The 26702-nt window shown below is 32.3% G+C and overlaps 1 protein-coding gene across 5 annotated transcripts in view; it reads left to right on the top strand.

The window, feature by feature from the left end:
* Window positions 1–26702, top strand: part of COL11A1 (collagen type XI alpha 1 chain) — a 195981-nt gene that overhangs the window by 55625 nt on the left and 113654 nt on the right. For 4 of the 5 annotated variants that reach the window (XM_027571515.2, XM_027571497.2, XM_027571506.2 and 1 more), the window contains 11 exons: window positions 6917–7045; window positions 12688–12804; window positions 13417–13509; window positions 14591–14845; window positions 15792–15854; window positions 17307–17348; window positions 18337–18399; window positions 19213–19287; window positions 20349–20432; window positions 22550–22606; window positions 25927–25980. In XM_027571515.2, coding sequence (XP_027427316.1) covers window positions 6917–7045; window positions 12688–12804; window positions 13417–13509; window positions 14591–14845; window positions 15792–15854; window positions 17307–17348; window positions 18337–18399; window positions 19213–19287; window positions 20349–20432; window positions 22550–22606; window positions 25927–25980 — 1032 coding nt within the window. Of the gene's footprint in view, window positions 1–6916; window positions 7046–12687; window positions 12805–13070; window positions 13224–13416; window positions 13510–14590; window positions 14846–15791; window positions 15855–17306; window positions 17349–18336; window positions 18400–19212; window positions 19288–20348; window positions 20433–22549; window positions 22607–25926; window positions 25981–26702 lie in introns of all 5 variants that reach the window. The other variant, XM_027571529.2, reaches the window with a different exon arrangement.

The following is a 26702-nucleotide window of genomic DNA, read 5'->3' as shown; positions in this document are numbered from 1 at the left end:
ATCAGATACATCATTTGCAAATATTTGCTTCTATTCAGTAGCTTGCCTTTTTTTTTAATTTTTTATTGTTATGTTAATCACCATATATTACATCATTTGTTTTGATGTAATGTTCCATGATTCATTGTTTGCGTATAACACCCAGTGCTCCATGCAGAACGTGCCCTCTTTAATACCCATCACCAGGCTAACCCATCCCCTCACCCCCCTCCCCTCTAGAACCCTCAGTTTGTTTCTCAGAGTCCATCATGTTTTGTTGTCTCCCTCACTGTGCAAAAGCTTTTCAGTTTGATGTAGTCTCATTTGTTTTTTCCCTTCTGTTCTCCATGCCGGAGGAGACAGATCCCCCCAAAATATTGCTAAGGCCAGTGTCAGAGAGTTTACTGCTTATTTTTTCTTCTAGTTTTGTGGTTTTAGGCCTTACATTTAAGTCTTTAATCCATTCTGGGTTCACTTTTGTATACAGAGTAAGAAAGTGGCCCAGTTTCATTCTTCTGCATGTAGCGATGAAGTTTTCCCAGCATTTATCGAAGAGACTGTCTTTTCCCCATTGTATATTCTTGCCTTCTCTGTTATAGATTAATTAACTGTACAAGCATGGGTTTATTTCAGGGCTGTCTATTCTGTTCCATTGATCTGTTCCATTTGGGGTCTTTTGTGGTTCCATAATGTCATTGATATTTTGATAGGAATTTCATTAAATCTGTAGATTACTTATTTACCTTTTTACTTAATAATTAAAATGCTTTTTGACGGAGTCCAATAAATGGATACTTAAACTCAGTATGAACTCTGGCATAATTTAATTTGATGAATTTTCTTTAAACCTCTGATAAGTTTACTTAAAAATTTCTCCCTTCAACTTCTTTCTTTATACTTGGACTATACTTTTTTATCATCCTCACTTTATATTTTCTCCAATGGACTGAGGGATAGTTACACATGGTGATACTGTTAGGTATGATAATCTAGGATTACCCTGAGTTCTAGCTATTTGCCACATTAAATCAGCCAATATTTCTACAGCATCAACTTATTACCAGTTCCTGGACATAGTCAGATACTACCTTAGTTATAAATAAACAAAACTACTTTTTTAAAAGTGTTCTTTATTCTGTCATAAAGACAACACTTACAGGGTATACATAAAAGCAAACTAGTATTAACTCAGTCTGTATTAGTATTCTAGGGCTGCCATAACAAAATATCACGGACTGACTGTCTGAAACAACAGAACCTTAAACTTTTTTGCAGTTCTGGATGCTCAATATCTGAGATCCAAATGTCAGCAGGATTGAGTCTTCTGAGGCCTCTCTCCCTAGCTTGTAGGTGACTCTCTTCTCCTTGTGTCTTCATGCAGTTTTTTTGGGGTTGTGTCTGTGTCCTAATCTCCTTATAAAGAAACCAGTCGTATTGAATGGGGACCCACCCTAATGACTTCATTTTACCTTAATTATCTCTTTATAGGTTCTATTTCCAAATAAGTTTACACTATGAGGTTAAGACTTATATAAAACTTATATAAAATATTATATAAATCTGGTTTGGTTGGGGGACACACAGTTGAGCCCAAAACACTAAGTTTGGCAAGTTCATTGCATCCTTGATTAGCAATGAGAAAATGGGTATAAACTGCTACAGAAAGAGAAGTATGGACTGTCAGATAAAGGGAAATTTTCCCTGATTCTTACTGATTCCTATAGCTCGGTTTGGCTTCAGTGATAAACCTTACAATCTGCAGGTAGAGGGACATAATTCAAAAGTAAATGAAGGCAATTTCCTTAGAAGAAAAACTGAACTTATTCTGGAAACAATCATTAATTATCATTCCATTTTATAGACTTAAGAGGTTCATCCCCAAATATTTCCTTTGATTAAATTTCTTAACTGAGTAAATGATTTTGCCATCCGGCTGTTGCTCACTCCAGAAACTAAAGAATTGCTTTCCATTCTCCTCCAATGCACTTTTCTCCATCTTTCCTGCCTTTCTCAACCCACCCCATTATCAACATTGGGTTTCTGAACCTTGCAGATATTTTTCCCTAATATGTCAACTCTATGTCTCCTTTGTCCATTCATGCCTCGGCTTAGTTTAATTTCTCAGCACTTAACTACATGGATTCCTAAGAGATTCCCATGCTTCCAAACTGGCTGCTTCCAAATCATCCTTCCCTATGTCGTCAATGATTTCATTAAAAAACAGCATCGATCAATTTGTTCCATTGTTCAAAATCCTTGAATGACACTCCATAACTTCTAGAATTCAGTTCACACAAGGTTTTCTTAAATTGTTCCTCCTTTCCCTCTTTCCACTCTCAACCCTCACTACTCATTATCATCACATAGGGCCTTCCTTCCAACTATGGGGTACTATGGTTACTTCTCTGACTTTGTAATGCGGTTTCACACCTCCAAAGCTTTGGTTAAGAGGCTTTTTCTATTTAGTGCTATTTCTCTCTGCATCTTCATCATCAAGCTAACTTCTATTTGCTCATAACATATCATTAAGATTTTCCAAGAAGCATTTCATAAAAACATTCATTCCCATTGAAATATCTCCTTGTTGCAAGTTAATGGAGACAAGAATGTGCTATGGGAAATATGGAGTTTAGTTGATTTTATAACACAACTGCATCTGTGTGATTTACTTTAGTATTAGGGGAGACGAAATTTTTAATTTTAGAAATTTATGAAATTCAGTGAGGTGCATCATCAATAGATACTTGAAGTCTATTTTTCCTGATAGTATCAAAAGTAAGTTATTCCCTTAGAATATAAGCAACATCCACGTTTTAATATTAAAATTTTGAGCCTTCCAAGATTACAAGTGGAATTAAAAGCTTCATGGTGGGGCACCTGGGTGACTCAGTTGGTTAAGTGTCTGCCTTCGGCTAAGGTCATGATCCCAGGGTCCTGGTGTCGAGCCCCCTGTCGGGGTCCCTGCTCAGCAAGGAGTCTGCTTCTCCCTCTCCCTCTGTGTGCTCTCTTTCTCTCTCAAATAAAAAAATCTTTAGAAAAATAAAAAAAATAAAAGCTTCATGGTATTATACAGATACTAGTTGCTAGATTGACATTCAAGAGAGATTATTTATAGATAAACTGCTTAAAAATGAGTTCTTTATTTGAACAGTGATAGTTGAACATTGATCCAGCCTCTCCATTTGCTGTTTTGGTTATAGCTTAATTTCCTTGCTGTTGTGATTTTATTTTGTTCTAAACATATAATCCATTCACAGGTCACATTGAATTGAACATGACAGCTGATCAGAACCTGGTTTTCCATTGTGTATTCTCAGGAATCAGCTGCTGTGATGTTCAATTCAGTGGATCCTTAGCCTGGGAACTGACTTCCACCAAACACTGGTTGGCTTCACATCGGATGAGGAGTTGAATTTGAAAATTCAGACACTTAACATTGACACATTGACATTTGACCTTAAAACATTAGACCAATCTCTTATACCACATTTTTAAAATAAATTTGATTGCTTATACGTGGGGAAAAAAGCTAAATGTGTATTAACTTATGTATTTCATAGAGCGTGATGTAGTTTATTCATTGCACCAAAATTAGAAATAGCTAAGGCTTTATAGATACACACACACACACACACACACACACACACACACACACACACAAACACAAACAAAAATGGAAAACAAACCAACAAAAATTATTAAAATTTGTGCATTATATTTTAGTTGTAAAAGGAAGATATGCTATTACTTATTAACTGGCAAGATCTTTTGGCACTCTATGTGACATTTAGAAGAACCTCACCTTTGGAGATGGGTGCCATTTGGTTTTTTTACATTTGCTTTGCTTTCCACCTTAGTCTCATCCTGTCTCTGTGCAAATACTACTGCAGAGACCTAGTTGATACAGATGTAGATAGCAAGGTAATTGCATCAACTCTAAGTTTGGCTTTGTAGATCATTAGAGGAGGCGGATGTCTTTTTCATGGTTTGCATGCAGCAGATGCCAATATTATATGGTAACTTCACCCTTTTCCAGCTGTGGAGATTTTTATGACTATTGAATCTAAATATTTACAGTTTATTCAACCTGTCAGGGTGCTTTTGTTTATCTATAGACTCTCACAACATGTCCTATGATTAACCTAAAACTGTAAAACACCTTCTGGGGAAAATTATACTGTAGCTTTTTAACTGAATTTTTCAGTTTCTTTCCAGTAGTGTATTTTATGGCTAAATGTTAAACACCTGAAATAAGAATTTATAGTAGAAAGCTTGGCAGGTTTCCATTTAATGAAGTCAAGTAAGAACTTAGAAAACCAGAATTCTTCTCAAAAATATACTATTTAAAAAATACCATAAGCTTATAAGATAGGCAACTTTTTTTTTTCTGTTTTAGCAACAGCTTCACTTGGTTCATTATATTTCTTATACTTAAATATGGAATTCTGGAGTTCTGGAGAGGACCTTAGGTACTTTCTCTACATGTGCTCATTTTACAAATGATGAATGAGGTGACTTGCACAATTCCACATAGTTAATGGCAAAGTTGGGAGAAAATTCAAGAGTCAGGATTTCTAACTGAAACTCTCAGTGATGCCAGCACTCAAGACGTACTCAATGATGCCTCATTATTATTATTTTTTAACAGCAGAATGAAAAACTGTGTATTCAAAATTCTGTTTGTTACTTATTATTATTCATTTATGTAACTCTATAATTATTTGTATATAATTCAGTTGTGGCTACTCAATGTTCCAAATTGATCAGCTAATGTTTAAGAAATGCTATCAATAAATTTTAAGAACTTATATTAGTTTCCTGTGAGCATATTTAAAATCAGGACATAAAAGAAATGTTAGAGACTTTCCTATCTATTTACAAAAAAGAATCTTGAAAAAAATCTCTGAAATTATCTAATTTGATTGATTATATTGCCTTATGACGTGGAAATAAAGAATTTTGAGGTTGAAACACTAACAATAGTATGAGTATTATAAACATTATAGTTTTCAGATGGATATTTGCTGATTCTGTTTTCTTTTATGTTTTACTGGGAAATAAAGTAGATGTTTTTTTATTTGGGTGTTACCTGACCATATTAACATGCTATATGTACTTTAAAAGGCTGGGTTTTTTTCAATTTTTTATTTAAAATTTCAAATTTTATTTAAATTCTAGTTAGTTAACATAATATTGGTTTCAGGAGTAGAATTTAGTGATTCATCACTTACAAAGAACATCCAGTGCTCCACACAAGTGCCCTTCTTAATACGCATCACCCATATAGACCACCCCCGCCCACCTCCTTCCAGCGACCCTCAGTTTGTTCTCTATAGTTAAGAGTCTCTTATGGTTTGTTAAAGCACTGTTTGAATGAATGATAGAATGAAATGACTAAACAACTGTTGTACAGAAGTGCTAGGAATTCTCTCCTAAGATTCATTGTGAGAGATTTTTTAAATTTAATAACTATATTTTCATTAGGCTATATAGGCTGTATAACTCCTGTTAACAAAATGCAGAAAAGCTGGAATAACTTTGAAATTATTCAAAATGGAATCAGGAGTTCTGTGAATCAGACTTATGTGCTCAAACTTACAAGGACTTGAATCATCAAGTCAAATGGATATTAACTTAAAAATTCTTCTGGGCCTGAGTATAATTCTAAATTAATATGGCCATGACTCATGGATTTATATGAAACTAGTTTTGTGTTGAATTAGACCCTGTGGAAATATTCAGATTGCTTCAGGAGCAGGATATTACAATTTTTCTGTAAGTTTTCAGAACCAGTTTCGGAATCTCCTGAAATTAAACTCTTTAGATAACTCTATTACTAATTATTTGTAATGTTTTTTAATTAAAATTATGCAGAATTCAAAATAAGTGAGTTTTAATGTATGCTTCAATGTTCCATTATTTCTTAATAAAAATATCCCAAATTTCTTATTCATAATTTGAATTTTTCTGGTCTCCGCATTTTTTTTTTTCTGGTCTCTGCATTTCTTACTCATCTTTGTAAGTAGGAATTCCTTTTGATACTGACTCCTTTACCAGAACACAGTAGTAGACTCTCATATAAATTTGCCTAACAATAATAATTCCGTTTAATTTGATTGAACTCTTTACTTTATATTGAAAATATATTACTATCTTTATATATCTACAGTTTTAAATTTTTATTTACTTTTTTATCAGCTTATTACTTGTATTTTATTTGTCTTATTTTATGCAGTGTGAACTGTGAATGCAGTAAAATCAAGTTTTAACAAGTGGATGCATATAGTAAAGATTCTCTGAACCACAGAATAATAGAATAATAGCTTAATATTTACAGCTGATTTGTAAAACAGGTGTGAGGTTTTTTTTTTAATCATTTAAGACTATTTTTTATTTAAGTCTTTTATTTCCAGTATAGTTAACATACGGTATTACATTAGTGTACAATATAGTGCTTCAACAATTCTGTACATTACTCTGTGCTCATCACGACAAGTTCGCTCTTTAATCCCTTTTTTCTTCTTTTTTTTTAATTATGTTCCGTTAGCCACTGTATAGTACATAATTAGTCCTTGATGCAGTGTTCAATGATTCGTTAGTTAAGTACAACACCCAGTGCTCATCACAGCACATGCCTTCTTCAATACCTATCACCCTGTTACCCCCATCACCTGTTTCACCCTTCCCCCACCCACTTCCCCTCTGGTAACCATCAGTTTATTCTTTATAGTTAAGAGTCTGTTTCTGAGTTTCTCTGTCTCTCTCTTTTCCCTTTCCTTGTTTGTTTTGTTCTATAAGACTGTTTTTAACATTGAATGTAAATGATAGTTCTTCTTCGGGTATTTAAAAATAAACTACACATTGTCTTGGGTAAATCTTGCTCTGAATATATGTGTATCCAAATATGCTGAGTACATCCATGTTTCTTTCTGGGCAGGGGGACATCCAGCAGCTGTTGATCATAGGTGACCCCAAAGCCGCGTATGACTACTGTGAGCATTACAGCCCAGACTGTGACTCTTCAGTGCCCAAGGCTGCTCAGGCTCAGGAACCGCAGATTGATGAGGTGAGGACCATAATATGAGGGCTGTTTTCTCATTTCAATGGTACAGACCTACTCCTGTAGTTCTGAGGCTTTATTATTCGATTTTAATTAAGGTATACTTTGTATTTAAGAGTGTTTTAACATTTCTAGGAAGAGTGATTTAAAGATGATTTGGGGTGTTTTTTCTCTTAAGTACTCTGTTACTTAAACTTCTTATAAATAGAGATACCTCACTTGTATACTGTACATATAAGCATATTTCATTTTGGAGGAGGTGAGAAAAAGATAATCATCTAAAAGCTATATTTCTGCTACATAAATATCTAAAAGCTATATTTCTGCCCTTGGCAGTTAAATAATTAACACAGCCTCAAGATAAGGGTGATATATCCTCTGGTGTACTTGCTTTTGGCAATTCAGGCAGATGAGAAAGTGACATTAGAGCTATTTTAAAGTTTCAGGTTGTGTTGAGTATTTAGAGAGAATTTTTTTTTTTCTGTTTCTTATTGGGCTATGCTATGTTGATATATATGCTTTCTTTTCCTTCCACAAAATTTGACATAAAGAGTAATGAAATGGAAAGCAGTATTATCTGAATGCAGTAACTAAAACTATTCATGTATTTTGACTCATATTATGTCACTTTATTTGAAATTCAGGTGTAAAACCATTCTTCCAGGCCATTTTTGCAAAAAAATTTACCATAATGAAATTTGACCCTATTCTCTTTCAGACCAAAAAATAAGTTCACATAGCCATAGCAAGCTTGGCAGAACTGAATATCCCCAAAAAACAAAAAAATGCAATACAGTGTACCTTTATCCAGATTTTTTGGTAAGATCCTTTAATGTGGATCTTCTGGAAATTAAAAAGCAAGCAAACTGGAAGGAATTTAGCCTTTAGTTGGCAGCAAAACAGTTTTAGATTCTTTTTTCTCAAAGTGTGTTAAGTTTTAGAAGAGGGGTTTGGACGTTTGAAAATATCAAAGCTGCCTTTATGTTTGGGAAAATAGCTCAAATAGCATTCTTCTTACTTTCTAAGTGTACTATTTGGTGCCATCTTTTGAGCTTGACTACTCAGAAGAGGTTAGGATCTTATCTTTTATTTTAACTTCTTGTTTCTGCATGTGAGTTCAGTTAGGATTTTGCCATTTCACTGCTTGAGATATATTTTTTTGACATCACTTTTCTTTTTAAAGTATGATAGTGAATTCTGTTGAACTGATCTTTTCCATGACTTAATATTAATGTTTTTTTTAAAACAGGATAAAGTCTTAAGAAGCTGACAGAAAAGCAAATATGAGAGAAAAAAGAAATTGCTTGGGTAGTTGTGTTTGCTTTTTTCACAGTTTTCCAGTGCTTCATTCTTTTTATTCCCTCAGGATTTATTTAAACAGTTTTTTTGTGTGAATTCCAAGAGGATAGGTAAAATGCCATCAGGTTTAGTGCTTTTATACCTTAGAGATTATATGATGATTCAGTATTAAAATTTACATTTATACATGTTATACATGTTCGAGATTGCTGAGATTTATTTTGCTCTTATTTTAAGAAAGATAAGTTTTGTTCTTTTTAGCAACAGATATGGCTCTGATTTTTGGAAGAATGAAGGTATGCTTTCTTAATATATCACCTTGAGGTGTTTTATTACTATATTTTAATGCTATCATGTAAGTTAAACTGAGTTATTTTAAAGCAAAATGGTTTTTATCGATTTTTATCTGGATAAAAAAAGTAAAATTTAAAAGTAAATTTGCCCTTTTCTACTTTAGTTGTTGATAATGTATACTTAACATTCTGTTAAGAAGTCAAACTTGTTTTTACTAGGAGAGTTTGAGGAGGAAAACAGTGTATTGTTATAATAAAAGCTGCATGGAAATCCAGTTGGGTGATGCTATAATAAGTACAGCATTTCTTACTGGTTTCTATATTGAATGTATTACAATGAAAAGTTTTTTTGAAGAATCGACTCACATTTTTTTTCAAATTGTAAATTACGTTGATACTTCAATCATATAGCCATTCTATACGCTTATGAAATAAACTGGTTAACCAAATTAGTGAACAGCCCTTATATTAGTTTTGACATATGGCCATTAATATGTAATTATATTTCAAATATGCATTTTAATAATTGATCTACAGATGTTCTTCCTGTACAACATAGGAAGCAATGTTATTTGCCAGTGAGTAAAGAACATAAAGTGCAGTATAGAGCATTGCCCATACATGTTGAACTTTATAGTGCTTATTTTCCATTAATAAATTTGTGACATTGCATATTCGTTATTCTAATTTGGATTAATAGCTATGTCAATTTATTTTATCAGTTAACTCAAGTGTGCTTTTTACAACTTGTAATTTTGGCTAGCTCATACCCTCTAAATAACATCTTCTAAGTCATTCTTAAGGTTCAGTATTTTCATGTGTTTGCCACAGTATCACATCATCATACAGTGAAATGCATAATGTAGATAGAATTAAACATGGTAGTAATATCATCAAACTTTAATTCCATTTGAACCTACACAATACCATTTATATAGAAGAGTAACTAATATTAAAATTATGATGTTTGGGGATTTTCTCAAGTTAGATTATTCTATTTTATGAAATTAAATGTGAAATCTACACATGGTAATTCTTAATGTATTATGTATTCTTAATGTATTATGCAAACTATAGTATCTTATACATGGTAAGCAATTGCCATTCTTTTTTATAAAGAATGAACAAGGAAAATGAAGCAAGGCAAGATAGTATTTTATAGAGAAATTTAAAAACCAACTGACTTCCCTAAATGTATTACCTTAATCTTTTTTTGCACTTAGTATTTATCATATATTCTAGTTCTCGTAGATGCACAGATATTTACTGGTGCCACTATTTTTCTAACAAATTGAATAAGAACAGATTATGACATTGCTAGAAGTCCCTTTCTCCTCACATACTGTAATTAATGCTAGGTTACATATCAAAACTGAAATCATTCCATCACTGCATGTCTTTTTGCATATATTCATCTCACTGATTACAACTAGTTCTCTCTGTTTTCAAGGCAGCCCAAAACTCCATAGTAAGTAAAGAGGATCATCTCCAAAAATAGGTTATAAAGCTTCATGTACACTAGTGCCCAGTAGACTCAATACCACCACCAAGGGGATGTTGTTTAGATAAACAAGTTGTTGAGGGTCTGACTCATGGTTTTGGCTCAGGTCATGATCTTAGGGTCATGAGATCAAGCTCCACCTTGCTTTCCATGGTCAGTGGGGAGTTTGCTTGAGATCTCTCCCTCTCTCTACACCTTTACCCTTCTCTAAAATAAATAAATAAATCTTTTAAAAAAGAGAGATAAGAACAGAAACAGTGATTCTTCACTGACTCCTGAAAGACTCTAAGAAAAAGATGTGCTTTCGTGTCTAAGGAGGTAAGAATATTATTTCCTCTAGTATTCTATAATCACAACTAGTCTGGTTGGTCTTCATTTGGAAAGAACTTAAAAAGAGGAGAAACTTATGGAGGTTAGATGTTTCCTCCTACAAGGAAAAAAAAATGACATGAAGTTGGTATATATTGATATATTTCTGAGTACCATGCTTCATTTAAGATGCATTAAACTGTGCATTTGAAAAATCAGCCCTTTGTGTCTTTGTTTATTGTCTTACGTTTTTAAAACTCATTATAGATGCACCTGATTTTGAAAAGTCTGCCTAATTTTAAAACTCTACAGCATAGATAGACTGTCAAATCTTTTCGTTTTTATGTTTTACTTGAAACTAGCAGCTAGTAGCTATATACATTTAATATTTCTTATTGCAACATGATTGACCATAACACAGAAAAATTATATATTATACAATATTCAATCTCCATTAATGTCTTTTTAATATGTATCTTAATTCAATATTTAATCATTTTATTTATTTAATGATGTTATTAATAATGTTATATTAACTTTCCTAGAAGTAGTTGGCATTATATCTTGATTGCAGAGACACGAAGAAACAAGTGTTCAGTATTCTATACATGCATTTTGCTATTTTACCAAATTTTGTACAAATTCACTTAGAATAAAGCTTTGTTGAAGTACTTTGTATGTATATTCATTGAAAATGAAACTATTACTGAGTAGATAAAATTATGAATCCATTTCAATTAATTTAATCAAAGAAGAGTTTTGACAATCATAAAGAAAATGAAAGACATGACTATGTTTATATTTCAATATGACCTTCAGCCGAACCATCTAGAAAGTTCACTCTAGTGAGGGTATTTCATCAAAGGCCAGATGTATAATGTTGCCAGGAGATCAGTTTTGGACATGTCTCATTATAGGTCTGTGAAATTTGCACTCATTTGCATTGCTGTAGTTAATAGAGCTCATTAGAGGGCACAGTGATCACAATTTTCTAAAAGACATATGGTCAACAGTTATTTTTCTGGCAGATCAAAAAGGCTTTTGTGGCCATTTTAAAATGCCAAGAAGTCCAGTTGGAGTATAATGGGAATTTTACCAAATATAATGTTGAGGGAATTCTAAATAGGTTGCCTTTAGCGCATATATATATATATATATATATATATATATATATATATATACATGATTCAGCTTGTTGAGTTTGCTGCTTAATATTTTATGTGTATATGACCTTAGTGTATTTACAGTTATTTTGATTAAACCAAGGATTAATATAGGTTTCACAATAACTATATTCTTGTTTACAAAGTAAAGTTTTGAGATAGTTGGCTTTGAAGATCAATACATTATTTTCCTTATCACTCAATATGTATGATTGTCTTGTTCATCCCTCTATTAAGAAACATACCTCTTTCCAACTAAGTTATTTTAATACAGAAGAATCTAGTATAAAACATTATTTTCCAATGTGAGTTCGGTTTAAATAGTTTACGAGGTCTAAGTGCTATGCTTTTTTGATAGAGGAAAAAAACAGTATCTTTAAAAGCAGAAATAATGTATTAACTAGAAACAGATCTAATTTTGAATCTTTTACTGTCTCACAAGTGTTCTGTGCTCATTTTGATCTTAAGTTTATAGCAAAAGAGATTTCTGAATAAATTTTAGATTTTATCTTTTCATTAGTTCCAGTGTTCTGTTTAGACTCACCTTATGTTCCTTGCATTTCCTTTCTGTCTCACTACATGAACATTCTTTCATACTTGGAAAGACTACTGTCCATATTTTCAATTTTAAGCATGTATTGCTTTAATGAAAAAAAGTACCCATTGACATTACAGTAAAATTCTTAGAGAATTTTAACAAATCCTTGTGTAACAATTTTTACAAATAAAAATTAACATGAGTAGTTAACAACTGTGGCCAAGTACATAATTGCTGTGTTGGAAATAAGCCATTAACTAAAAGTTTTGAATATTCATTAAGTTTGAATTAATATTCAAAATTTTTAGTTTCCTCACAATCCTAACCATGATTCTGCTCTTAGAAAACTTCCTTTTCACTCCTATGTTATTATACTCTGTATAGGACAGTATACTACTTCTTGTAATACAAAATAACATTCAAATAACAGCATTCCCTTGCCTCTTAACCTTTACCATAAGTAAAAGTTAAGACAATTACCACTTTGTTGTTAGTATTACCTGCAACTAACAAAATCGCCTGATATTTTTTCCTTTGCGATGTAGTATGCACCTGAGGATATAATGGAATATGACTATGAGTATGGGGAAGCAGAGTATAAGGAGGCTGAATTTGTAACAGAAACACCCACTGTAACTGAGGAGACAATAGCACAAACTGAGGTAAAAAAACAAAGTAGCGCCTTTGTGTATGGTGTCCTGCTGTTTGTCATTCCGTGGTTTCTTATGTCCCCTGTTCCTCAAACTCATCATAAGCCTTTCATTCACCTGATTTCTATGAACCAATAACTGTGGTTTTTATTTGACAGTAGCTGTCCTGAAGGAATGATGCTCATTTTGCTTTGCTTGTCCTTCCTTTTGTCCATGCTCTTCATTTCCCTTTTCACTTTATTTATGTTTCCCATTCCATCTTTCACCACGTTTTACAGAAAAAGAAATCCAATTTCAAAAAGAAGACGAGGACAGTGGCCACTAACTCAAAGGAAAAGTCCAAAAAGTTTACACCCCCTAAATCTGAAAAATTTGCATCCAAGAAGAAGAAAAGTTCCCAAGCAGCAGCAAAAGCCAAACTAGGGGTAAAGGTAGCAAAGAAAAAGCAATCAAGATCTGTCCTAGATAAGCTGGAAGATCTCTGATGATGAGTCATTGTCCTAACCCAACTAGATAAATGCTCATTTGGCTAATCCGATAACCCAATTAAATTAAATCATGATTTCCCTAAATTTGGGATTACCTTACATTTTTATAATTGCTTTTTTTTTACTTCATCACTAGGCAAATATCGTTGATGATTTTCAAGAATACAGCTATGGAACAGAGGAAAGTTACCAGACTGAAGCTCCTAGGCACGTATCTGGACCAAATGAGGTAAGCTCATTGACACTCTTAAATCACAGTCCAAAGTTTTTAAGTGTGTAATATTTCTTAATACACCTCACTGTGGAAGACTCTATAACTTGTGAAAAGTTCCGTCTTTTTATCCCTTTACTGAGGTAAGAGGAACAATAGCGTTGGTTCACTGTTACTAGAAACAGGTCATTTAAAATCAGTCAATTCAAGTTTTGCATGACTCTTTGCTTCATGCAAACGCAAATTGATTGAACTGAATTGACTGCTATCATTTTCTTGATTGCTCCTGGGATTGAGCAAGCTTCTCAACATGTTGTGATGAAAGGTATTCGCAACATGAGTTTTCTGTGAGGAGGAGACTCCTCTAAAGTGAAAATTGTATCATGAGATGATACAATTAGAATTTATTTCATCTGACCAATAATCATGCATTTTCATGACAGCAAACTTCTTGAGAAAATGTAATCTTGGTGGATTTTAATAGCTATTTACATTTTCAAACTTGTTAGGAGTATGATATTTATGATTAAATTAATATATCTTACCCTTTTTCATTCTTTTCTATGAAAATGTTTAAGCACATACAGGTATAAATCAAACAATCTTCCTGAGTGTCATGTTATGCATACATTCCTATCATGAAAAAATGAGTATACAATTCAGTTTAACTTTGTGAAATACTTATCATGCCGGGTATGACGAATACCTGAGTCATTTAGCTGTAGGAAAATTTGTATAACATGTTTCCCAGTGAGGCAAATAAACCTCATTGTCCAAGTCTCATACTATAAATATAAAGTTGACTAACAAGTTTTTATTTTTCCAATGGAACAAGCAAATACACATGCTGAATCCATGTGAATACTTGCAGTTTACTGGGAAAAGTACTTTGAAAGCAATATTTCCTTGTACATACCAATGTACAAAAATATTTCTTTCAATGATACTGAAAGGCTCTCTTTCTCGGCCTTCAGGCTTGCTTGAGTAGTGTTTAAATTGCTTCCCGTCACATTCCATCAAACTGTAATTGCAAATGCTTACCTTGCTTTACTAACAGTAAACTTCATGTTCTTCAACTCCTTGCAACTTAAATTAATAGCCAAATCCAGTTGAAGAAGTATTTACTGAAGAATATCTAACTGGAGAGGATTATGATTCCCAGAGGAAAAATTCCGAGGATACACTATATGAAAACAAAGGAATAGACGGCAGGGACCCTGACCTTCTGGTAGATGGAGATTTAGGCGAATATGATTTTTATGAATATAAAGAATATGAAGATAAACCAACAAGTCCCACTAATGAAGAATTTGGTCCAGGTGTGCCAGCAGAAACAGATATCACAGAAACAAGCGTAAGTCAGTATTACGCTCTGTGTCATTGTGTGTCTTATTTTTGGAGCATTTTCACATTTACCTTGATGTCTTTTTAGGTGTAAAATACAAGTTGTGTCCTATGTAAACTGTGAATATTTATCACTACTAGGACATCCTGATAGATTCTTCCTCATGGGAATCTTCAGCAGTTGTAGCTCTGCCTACAGTATGGGAGTCTTCATTTGAAAGTATAGTCTTGAATAGAATTGTATCCAAGATTAAAATTGTTATTATTCTGGGTAGTCAGTCTTTTTTTTTTTTTAAGATTTTATTTATTTATTTGACACCGAGAGACACAGCAAGAGAGGGTACATAAGCAGGGGGAGTGGGAGAAGAAGCAGACTCCCCACTGAGCAGGGAGCCTGACGTGGGGCTCAATCCCAGGAACCTGGGACCATGACCTGAGCTGAAGGCAGACGCTTAACAACTGAGCCACCCAGGTGCCCCTGGGTAGTCAGTCTTATTTCTGATTTCTAGACTATTTTATTTTTTTAATTTTGAAAAAAAAAATGTTCTGGTGATGCTCACTACGGTACCATATTTGTTATTTTTTTTCACCTTTTGACCCCTTTCACCTATTTCTCCCACCCCTCACCCCCCACCTTTATTTCATTAAACTTAATTTGATGACACTTTTTGCTTAATGCCTTGGAATAATAATTGAAGTCTACAGATGCCTTTATCTTTCTGTAATATGTCTTTAAGAAACAATTGTTTCATCTCATTCAAGAATTGTATTAATGCTCATTATGCTTTCCTTTTTATAATTTCAGTATCTAAACATGCAATAAGTTTCTATTTTAAAAAACACATTCTAATAGGTTGTTTTTAAATGCACATAGATGATTAAATTTTCTTTAAAAAAAAATACTTAAATGCCCTTATCTACTTAAAGACAGGCTGCTTGAATTTTTCACTCAACAGATAAATGGCCATGGTGGATATGGAGAAAAAGGGCAGAAAGGAGAACCAGCAGTAGTTGAACCTGTAAGTATTGGTGTGAATACATTGTAAAGGTTGGTACAGTTAATTAATTTATATTGTGAGCCATCATCACCTTACATTATCATATATGCTTGTATATTGCCATTAAAAATTCTAATGTCCAAATGTCTAAAATGTGCCACAAATAAGTGGGTTAGTGAGACTATTTCTGGCAAGTGAAATTTCAAGCAACCAAAAAATATAGAGACATGAATTTTGGAATTTGAAAGTGGATGAAGTTTGTTTAGTCTAATTCCCTCGTTTTACAACAAAGGAATCTGAGACCTAGAGAGGTTAAGTAACTTGCTGAGGTTCGAATGTTGGTGGTTGGGACATAACCAGATGTTAGCTTTTCTAACTCCTTTCAATTTCTCTGACTTGACATTATTAGAAATATATTATTTGACCTAGATACTTTCTTGTTTCATATCCAGATAATATCATGTTATGATATGAAAATATTCCTTTTTAAAATTCACTTCCTTTTCTCCCATTGAAGAAATGGTCGAATTCACTCCAAAAGTGATTTTTAAAATTTGTATTAATGTTATTACTACTCAAGATATTGGTAGAAAGCAAATTCTTACTGGAAAGAAATTTTACTATTGTTCTCCCTAATCACCAACTTGGGAAAACCATTGCATTAGAACTAAAAGTAATATGCTTAACTGTTTGCCTCAAGATCATGAAAATCATTTCAGAAGTTGCAAGGACATAAAAACTGAAAAACTGGGTGGGGGGAGAGTTAAAGGTTAAAAAGATATGTCTATAAGAACATCGCTGGCTATCTACTGTATTATTCCAAAATCTGAGAAATTGTGCCACATATTCACCAAAGAATTTTAAAATATTTTTTTCAGAATGAATATGCCCTTATTTTGAAAATTTACAACCAGCTTTTTAAATGATAAACCAGTTTCTGGCAGTAGAATCATAAACTTTGTGGAATGAGTTTCTTATCCTGAAACAGTACTCTATCGTCTTGTCTTCTGAAGAGCTTATCTCGTATTTATCCCCAGTTCTTTTGCTTGGACTTTTTTCTCCTTTCCCTGAATTAAAGGGCTTAGGTGCCACTTAACTTCCATTCTTTCTTTCACGCAGTAAATATTTATTAAATTCTGGCTTTGTGCCAGGCATTATTCCAGGTGCTAGAGAAAAATGCTTTGTCCTTCTCAGGAGCATGTAGCATGTTCTCTTTTTAATATTACTTTTCTGAATATTTATTTCTTTTCTAATTAGTTCACTGGTTCTCCGAGGATGGAGACTATGTTTTCTTATCATTTTAAACTCTCTCCCTTCCTCATGCAAAACTGTTCGTAATTGGTTTTATATGGTAGAAATAGAGAATTTACTTTTTGAAATGCCATGATGTGGTGCTTTGTTAGAGCTGCTTAGATGAGAGGTTAGGGGTTACACTTCATTAGTAGTGATTCTCAGTCTTGTCTTTTATTATAGGGGATGCTTATTGAAGGACCACCCGGACCAGCAGGACCTGCGGTATGTAACTGTGTCAAGATTATTTTTGTCTTGATTTTTTTAAATAATCAGACATAGAATTTCTATTACATTATTGAATTTATATATTTTATACTAATTTGAGTATTGAATGATAGAGGCAAACAGTTTTTTTCAGAGGGCCTGGTGGCCTTGAATGCTGTCTGATTTGGCTTTCCAAATGTTATTCTTTTGAGCAGTGGAATTAAATTTTGTTTAATTTTCTTTCTTTTCTTTTTTTTTTTGCTTAAATACCTCTGCATCCTCTAACCTCATTTTCAACTTTCTATCTGAAAGTTATGATAGTGAAAAAAGTCATCTTTGTTTTTATTAAAGAAGTATAGCTATATCTCAATAGATGGAGTTGAGAATTCTAAGTAGACAGTAGCTGCCTTATCTGTGCTTCTGAATGGAGTGATTATCAGTTTCCGTTGTGACTTCCTAGTGTGGCGGATGTCGCTTAGTGTGTCTTTATTCGCAGGTAGTTGTACTGATCAGACTTTGTAAGAAATTGCTGTCTTTTGTGGAATTAATTAAATTCTTGTCATCTGAAATAAATATGTTATGCTGATAACTTTAAATACTTTTTATCCATAAAAGAAAATGTAAAAATGCCTCCAAGCTAAATGATTTCTACATTTCAATTTTGCTATCACATTTTTGAGGTCTAATTGTCTGAGTATACCATTTCTTCATTAAGAACTGGGAACCAACTTCTGCTTCAGGGACTTTATTTTGGCGTGTTCTCCTTTCCTACTTTTCCTTGGAATGTCTGCCTCCACCCTGAGAGCAGCTTCATAGAGGAAGCACTGAGCTAGCTACAGAGTGGTTCCTATATGTTGTCTTTTCATAGGAAGATAAATAGGGCAATTGTTTGGGAGATAAGTGTATATTTATGAAATATAAAATTTGCTCTTCTTTGATTTTGGTAGGATGAATTTGCCTGAATGATAATAAGATCTGACTCAGATCATGGTTTATTTCTCTGTAGGGTCTTATGGGTCCCCCTGGTCTACAGGGCCCCACTGGACCCCCTGGTGACCCTGGAGAGAGGGTAAGTGAAGTGATTCTTTATAACAAAAGAATATAACATAGATTAAAATAATTACAATATTTTCTACCAGTTTCACATGTTATCCTTCTCACTGGAAGGCGGGGAGAAGTCTATGAACTCAATGTCTAACATTTTGGTGAACTTCTCTAACTATAATTTTAGAAGTGAGGATGAAGAATATGCACTTATCTATGTTATAATTAATAAGAAAACTTTTATTTTCAACAAATGTCCACGTTGAGGTGAACCTGCTACATTAGATTCAGTTCTTTAGTCTCAGCTGAGACACGTTTTCCATGGATTCTGATGAGTATTTAGTTGGATTCTGATAGACTGAGTTAATAAGCCTGAATTCTAATTTGAAGAGCATGTCCTGGATCACATGGTAAAATAGACCATTTGTGTTAAGTCAGTCCAAGCTCTTCTTGTAAAATCTCTTTCCCTGTTTTTCTTCCATCCCTGAGTAGCCAATAACTTTTTGCTTTATTAAAATCCTGTAAAACTAGTGCAATGAAAAAGAACCCTTTCAGGGCACCTGGGTGGCTCCGTCGGTTAAGCTTCCAACTCTTGATCTCAGCTCAGGTCTTGATCTCAGGGTCATGAGTTCAAGCCCCACATCGGGCTCCATGCTAAGCATGGAGCCTACCTAAAAACAAAAACAAAATCTCTTTCTAGGTACTTACTAAAAGGAGATTAACCAAGGAGGGGAGAACAAATGCAAATTAGTTAATGTAGACTAATGTTATTACATGTTATTCTATTTCTAATAAATTTGACTCTTTATTTATTAATTTTGATGATTTACTTTCCTAGGGTCCCCCAGGACGTCCTGGTTTACCAGGGGCTGATGGTCTACCTGGTCCTCCTGGTACCATGTTAATGTTACCGGTATGGGTTTTTTTTATTGTTATAAAGATGACTTAATATTTCATCATCTTATTGTTGAAAAATATTGCTGAACTGTATTACAGAGCAATTAACTAAAAACCATTGTATGAGGTAGAGATACTTGAAACCAAGTAGCCTTTAGAAATGACAAGAAATTTTATTAAAACAAAAATTTGGTAAATCTCTGCATTAGAACTAAGATTTCATTATTTGATTCAACTTTGACAACAAAGCTTAGAGGTTGTTCTTAATATTTCCAATCATGTGCTTCATCCTGAGTCGTATGATTAACATGCATTTCATGTGTTACTTAACATAATATTAATATGCTATTTATCACCATAGAGATAACAGTTGATACTTTTTAAAGAAGATATATCTATAGTGTCATTATTCATTGCTCAAAAATTGTTTTACCATAAGATTGCTTTTTTTTAAAGTTGCCCTTGTTCTCTGGGAAAAAAACTTTGATTAATTTGTTTAAATGTAATAAAATTTCAAGTAATAATAAGGTAGAGTAAGAAATTGACTCATGCTGCATTTTGAGTTAGAATTTAAAAAGGAGCTTTAGATTTTTAGAATTTTATGGAAAGATACTGGGAGGGTGAGTTTCCTGTTATAATTACTTAAGAAAAGGTAAACAAAATGAATATATCTCAAGGATGATTTCCTCTGTATTCATACAGATTCCAAAGGTTTTGCTCAACAAAATAGCAATTGATCTAAAACCACCACTGAACTGAGGACATTTGGAATTTTTACAAATGCGTAAATAGAAATAGGTAGCATTTGTACAGGTAAAAAAATATATGATGACTCATTCCAGATTTTTCAGAGATTATGGAATTTAAAATTGGAAGTCTCTCTCTTCTACATAAGGTAAACATGGTCCAGAGAACTTCCATTATGGTCAGGAGAATTTAAAAAATCTAAGTATCTTGATTCATATAAGTTACCGTGTACTTCTATAAAATCCCATCATTTTCAGTAAATAGTTTTTAATTAGTGATTAAAGCACCTATTTGACAAAGGCTAATTTTCAGCTTCATGTTCTCTTTTAGTTTCGTTATGGTGGCGATGGTTCCAAAGGACCAACCATCTCTGCTCAGGAAGCTCAGGCCCAGGCGATTCTTCAGCAGGCTCGGGTAAGAAAGAATGAACATGTATTCCCATAAGCTGATTCGAAGTCAGATTGTGTGTGTGTGCGCACGTGTGTGTGTGTGTGGGCATGCGTGCGTGTGTGTGTGCATCCGGAGGATGCTACTATTATAAACAAAATACTTCTGGATAGTACATTGAATTTAGACAGAAAAAATGGTGAGGTTATAATCTATTTTTCCAGTAGGAATATTTTCTTTAACTGAATATTAAAGTTAAATGACTGACCCTGGCAGTATTGTCATTTATAATTCTAGCAATAACACACAAACCGTAACACAAATTTTCTAATTTTTTTTCAAAGAGTACTGATGGATTTATACCTAGAGCTCTCTATTTCTCACATACAGTTTCTGTCTGTTAAGACAGAAGTTGTTGATTAGAAAAAGTAAGAGAATAAGGTTTGAAATAATTTTTTTCCTGCTAATCTAATAAATTATTCAGGATATCCCAAATAATCCAGCAAATTAAGTTTTTGTAAGCATTCTCATATAAGAAAGAAACATTTAAATATGTATTTAAGTTTTAATCATCATAGTCTATAACGTTTTTACAAAATCCAGTGTTTGTAATCCTCCTCAGCTGAAAGTTTCCACTATATCTTATAAGACTTATAATTGTATTTATTTTTTAAATTCACTTTACTTAAAAAGTCTAAAGAATGGACTAGGAAAGAGTTGAAAGTCATATAATACTTTTATTCATAGTATAGGATTTTTTTTTTAAGGAAAAAGTAAAGGGCTTACATTTGGTATGGATATGGACCCACTTTCTAAGTGATACAAATCATTTCTGTGATAACTTTGGGTAAATTTATGAGTATATAAAATTTAATATTTATAAGTCTATCCTTATAAATTTATGAGGGTATAAAATATCTGAAAACATAAGTGACAATTATAATTTACTCTTCATTTATATATTTATTAAGTCTGTCAATCTGAAAAGATGCCATTATTTGGTTATGTCATGTATAAAGACAGAAAAATTTAAAAATTTGTTTACTATACCTTGGCATAACACTTACCTAAAAATGTTTATAATAATTTGCTAATGATTCCTATAATTTATCTTATAAATTATATTACTTTCAACAAGTCTAAGATAATTACTTGAGCTCTTAAATGTTTTATGAGGCCATTGAATTCCTCATTTTATAGTCCTTTTAACCTATTTGGAAATAGGTAGCAAGCATTATAATTCCAATTTTTCAGATATTTAATCTCAAGGATTAAGAAGTATATTGTCAAAAATCTCATGGTGAGTCAGTAGTGGAACTTTGGAGATCCTACTGTTTTCATCTCGTGCACTTTTCTAATATGATTTTACATATTGTTTCTATTACAGTATTTTTTATATCTATTTTGATAATCTAAATATTCATCTTTTGGAATCACTAATATTCAAAAATAGCTCACCATACTAATTTAACATCTATCAAATATTTACCCTTTGTATTCCACTTGTTCCAGCTTTTCAAGTATGCTAATTTCACATTTCTAATATTCAGTATCAATAGTGCATGTAATCAATCTATCATGCCCATGATTATACAAAAAGAAGGTATTTTTCTTGTAATGTCAAATTTGAGATTTATTAAAAAGAAGTGTATTAGCATATTTTCTGATCATTTTGCTTGCTGACTTTAGTTGTCATAGTTTTTCCTAAAATATTGCTAGAAACTTTTTATTTAAAGCACCTCGAATTGTTCATCTCTAAAATGATTTTCAATCATAATTGTGCCAGAATGTTTAAGAGAAGTCTGTATGTTATTCTGAAGTACGCTTCAGAGTAGAAAAATTATAAAACATTAGGTATCTTATACTAAAATCCATTTTAATTTTTATCATTGGATAAATCATAATAATATATGGTACAAGAGTGTATACAAGATACAACAGCTTAAAGAACATCTGATATTTATTTAGGTCATTTGTCATTCTAGAAACTTGCAATTCTTCAGTAATCAGGCACTCTTTCTAGCATGTAGCTATTATACTTGTTGATCATCTGTTACTTACAGGTAGCTTGTGCAAATGAATATTGTGGTTTAATAGGCTTGTCCAGGAGACCATCCCTGAGTTTGATCTCCTTTATTTTCTAGATTGCTCTGAGAGGTCCACCTGGCCCAATGGGTCTAACTGGAAGACCGGGTCCTGTGGTAGGTTACTCAATAAGATAATGTATGTTTAAATCGCATATTAGTGGTTCCTTGTGCAAGTTTGCCAAGCATTGTTCATATATCTAGCTGATGAAAATAGGATACATATACCTACTTATACTTGATTTTGTTGCCATTTTAAAAGCCTATTTCAATTCAGTCCTCAGTAAGTTTTAGTAAGAAAAGTTTCAATGAAGAATTTTCAAATCAAATAAATACAATGAAAAATATAATCGAGTCACCTATCTATTAATTTTTCAAATTATAAATACAATTTATTTGTATAATATCCAAGTTATTAAAATTCAATTTGACATTAAATTATTGAGACTTAACTTTATGTTAAATAGAATTTTCATTAAGAAAGAAAAAATATTTGAGGCCAGTTAAATTGTTCCATAATCTGGGAAGCAAGCAGGATACTTGGCTTAAACCTGTTTGCATTCAATATTCCACAAAGTGCTTCAGATATTAGAGAAATTAATTTGTCTTTTGGAGACTCTTGGAAGAGGACAGTGTTTTATTTTTCCATGCAACCTTGCTAATAAGCTAATATTTTCCAAGTGGTTTTTAAAAAATATCTTCAAATATCTTGAAACTTTTACCAAATGTTAAGCAGTGTAATAATTCATAAGAAAAACACAAAGATTCTCCTCAAGTCATATTTTTTCTTAAGAGAAAAAGAAAAAACCGTAGGAGTCCAACCTCGGTTCTGATTGATTTTAGAATTAATTGAATAAATAATTTCTATTTTAAGTATTTGTTTTTCTATTAAAAAAAAGACATTCTTCCTATTCTTTCATATGATTTTATATCTTTTCAATATGTTTTATGGGAATAATGGTGTTTATAAAAATTATTACTGTGAACATTAAAATCTTACATTTTATTTACTTAGTAGACACAGCAAAACAATTTTATTCAAGTGTGAATCAAGTTAATAGTCTTCTAATTATTTAATCTGTTTTACTGATCTTATTAATTAGGGTGATCAATAGTTTTCTGCATGTATTTTATTCAAAGATTTGTTATGTAGTTTACATAAATTTATGGTTCTCTTAATTCAGTCTTAAACTTTTGTAGAGGTTATATATTTTGAAGGTGTATACACTCAGGTATACACTCAATGATATAGGTACATGTAGAACATACGTTCTGACAAAATAATAAGAAACATGAAGAGTCTGTTACTTAACAAAGGAAGAAACAGAGTTAATATTTAATCATTTGTTAGTGATAATTCAAATTCACATGACTGAGGAAAACCAGCAGTATGCTAATGCTTTATAAATCTGGGGGCAGAAGAATGACCTGTATGTTTTATTAAAAATAACAGTTGCCGGGGCCCCGAACTTGAGATTCTAATGATAAAGATTCAAGGTTGGATGTAGCAAGCTATATTTTTAATGAATGTGCCAGGCTGATTCTTATGGTTAAACATGTTTGGGAAATACCGCCATATGTCACTTAATTTAAGAATATCACTCCAGGATCTCTAAAACTGCATTTTCCAAAGGAATTTTCCTTCATATCATCCTGACAAGCATAAGCCTTAGTGGGTCTGTAGAGGGTCAGGGCAGTGAATAGCAGAAGCAATGAAAGCATGTTCCATTAGCAGTTCCTGTTTTCACCAATCAATGAGGGTCAGTCATTCACAGTGTGTTGGCGAGAAGAAAAGATTGGCAACCACGTACACTTTCTCAATGTCATACATTGGATAACAAGATTAATTGATTTCACTACTTAAGTCTTTGTTATGGGAAGGTTTAGCTTCCTTAAATATTAAAAGTAAATATTGATATATTAAACATCATATTGCTTTTCACCAATTTCTCTTCTATTATCCTTTGCTCCAAAACTTCAAATTATGATAGACTTTTAAATACCTGTTGATTCTAGAGTCTAAAACTATCTTATATAAAAAAACAAAGTCTACATAAATATATTAAGAAACAAACAGAAACATTCTTCCAATGAAAAATTCTTTATTCAATTGTTTTCTCTGATTGCTTTCCTAGACAAATAGAGGCTTATAATATAAAACATCCAGGAAACGTAGAAAATATTGTGGTTATTTTTTCTATTCTGTTACTGTCAGTTATTGCATGATAATTTTTAGAGTAAGTGTTTGGACAGAGCAATTATAATTTGTTGAGTAGGTAGTGCTTATATACAGAGAATATAATGCAGTAAATTAATTAAAAACAAAATGACTGTCCTATAAATGTGTTCAATTCAGTGATTAATAATCTGATTTAATATAGAACCCCAGGTTTTCTCTTGAAAAAAATTTAGTTGCAAGAATTCTTAATTAGAAGCGTGAAGGCTATTATTGTTTAATTTTCAAGATTAGAATATTCATGTTACTTGACTTTCCATTTCTTAGGAGTCAGATTAACAGTTATTTTCCTTTAGAGCCACCAGGAGGCTCTAGAGAGCTTACATTTCCAGACTTAGCACGATTTTGATCTTTTTGTTTGATTCAATGCACCATTATTTGAATATATATTGATTTAAATAAATCAGAAACTTCTTAAACACCCAAAGTATACTTCTTCTGCATGAAGTAACTATCATCACCTTGTTCAATTTTAATGTCCTAAAGCTTTTTAGGGGAATGAACTAGTATTTATTTTTAAAAACTCACACTTTTATAAAGTGATTTTATATTTTTTCCAGTTAATGTGCCAGGTTTTTAACTGCACTTTTTGAATTATGTAAACATTTTAAGAGGTTTTTGTCATAAGGACTTATTCTTGTGGGAAATAAACAAACCACTTTGGGAAAAGATGCTTTGACATTATTTCAGGACAATTATGGTAGTTGTAGCATCTGTTCTTGACATTTTATTGCTATAGAATTCAGTGTCTGAGAAATTGCTGAGTGCAAAAACAATAACATTTTGCCAAGTCCTTGCTGTATAAATGGATTCAGTGTATATCTGATTCAGTAAAAATGTGTTGCGTCTAGTACTACATCACAGTATAATAATAAATAGTGCCTTATGTATCATTATAAGTACTGTGATGGTACACACATTAAAGAAGATTTCAATGTGATTTCATGAAATTGGCTTCTGTGTAGTTATGTGTAAAATAGAGACTTTTAAATATAGTTTACACACTGGAATACAATAAATCTGAGAAGAGATGTATTTCAAAGGGCTTGAAAATTTTATTGTATTAATTAATAAAATTATACGAATTTGATGAAATCTATTTTGAATAGTGTTTGACTATTTCACGTGAAAATGGTAGGATAAAAGTAGTTAGGGAGTTACTACTCAATTAAATGATTATAGTCTTACTTTTTCTCTACAGGGGGGGCCTGGTTCCTCTGGCGCCAAAGGTGAGAGTGGTGATCCAGGTCCTCAGGTAAAAAAAATAGAACAGTCTATCTCACTTATTTTATTTTATTTTTGACTTCATTTTATCTTGTAGGGTAATTGAAGTATCTGCCATCTGTTTTATGAGTAAAGAAATTACTTATATTACTTTTAAGTTCACATTACCTCCTTTAATTGAAAAATCTCTAGTGGCCAGTTGACTGCCAATAACTTGATTAATTTAAACAATACTAAAAGAGGATAATAAGCTAGGATGGAAAAGGCTTGATAGTAATAGGCCTTCAGAATATTAAATTAGCTTGAGATTGTACAGAGCAGGGCAGAACTACTGCAATTGTACTTTTTAGTGGCCCTGCCTCAAACCCACGATATTTTCTGTGGAGAGTAAATCTAACATATACTTTCAGAGAGAATATTTAACATACTTAAAAGATGCTAACTTCAAACCTTTTGTAGAACTGCGGAAATTATGAGAATTGAGAACATCAGAGCTGAAATTTTTAAAAAGACCTTAGATTATATTTACATGGTAGCAAATTAAAAGTATCATTTTTCACTTAATGATAGTAAGTAGGTAAAAATAGTCAATATAAGCACATTATGAAGCCTACTTATTCTCAGAAACAGAAAAACAAAATGTGACATTTAAAAAAATACATTTATTTATTTATTTATTTATTTATTTATTTATTTATTTATTTATTTTAGAGAGAGAGGGAGAGTGCGATAGGGGAGAGGGGCAGTGGGAGA

Source organism: Zalophus californianus, chromosome 4 (genome assembly GCF_009762305.2).
Source record: "Zalophus californianus isolate mZalCal1 chromosome 4, mZalCal1.pri.v2, whole genome shotgun sequence".
NCBI classification, from domain to species: Eukaryota; Metazoa; Chordata; class Mammalia; order Carnivora; family Otariidae; genus Zalophus; species Zalophus californianus.
This window is presented reverse-complemented; position numbering and strand designations above follow the sequence as displayed.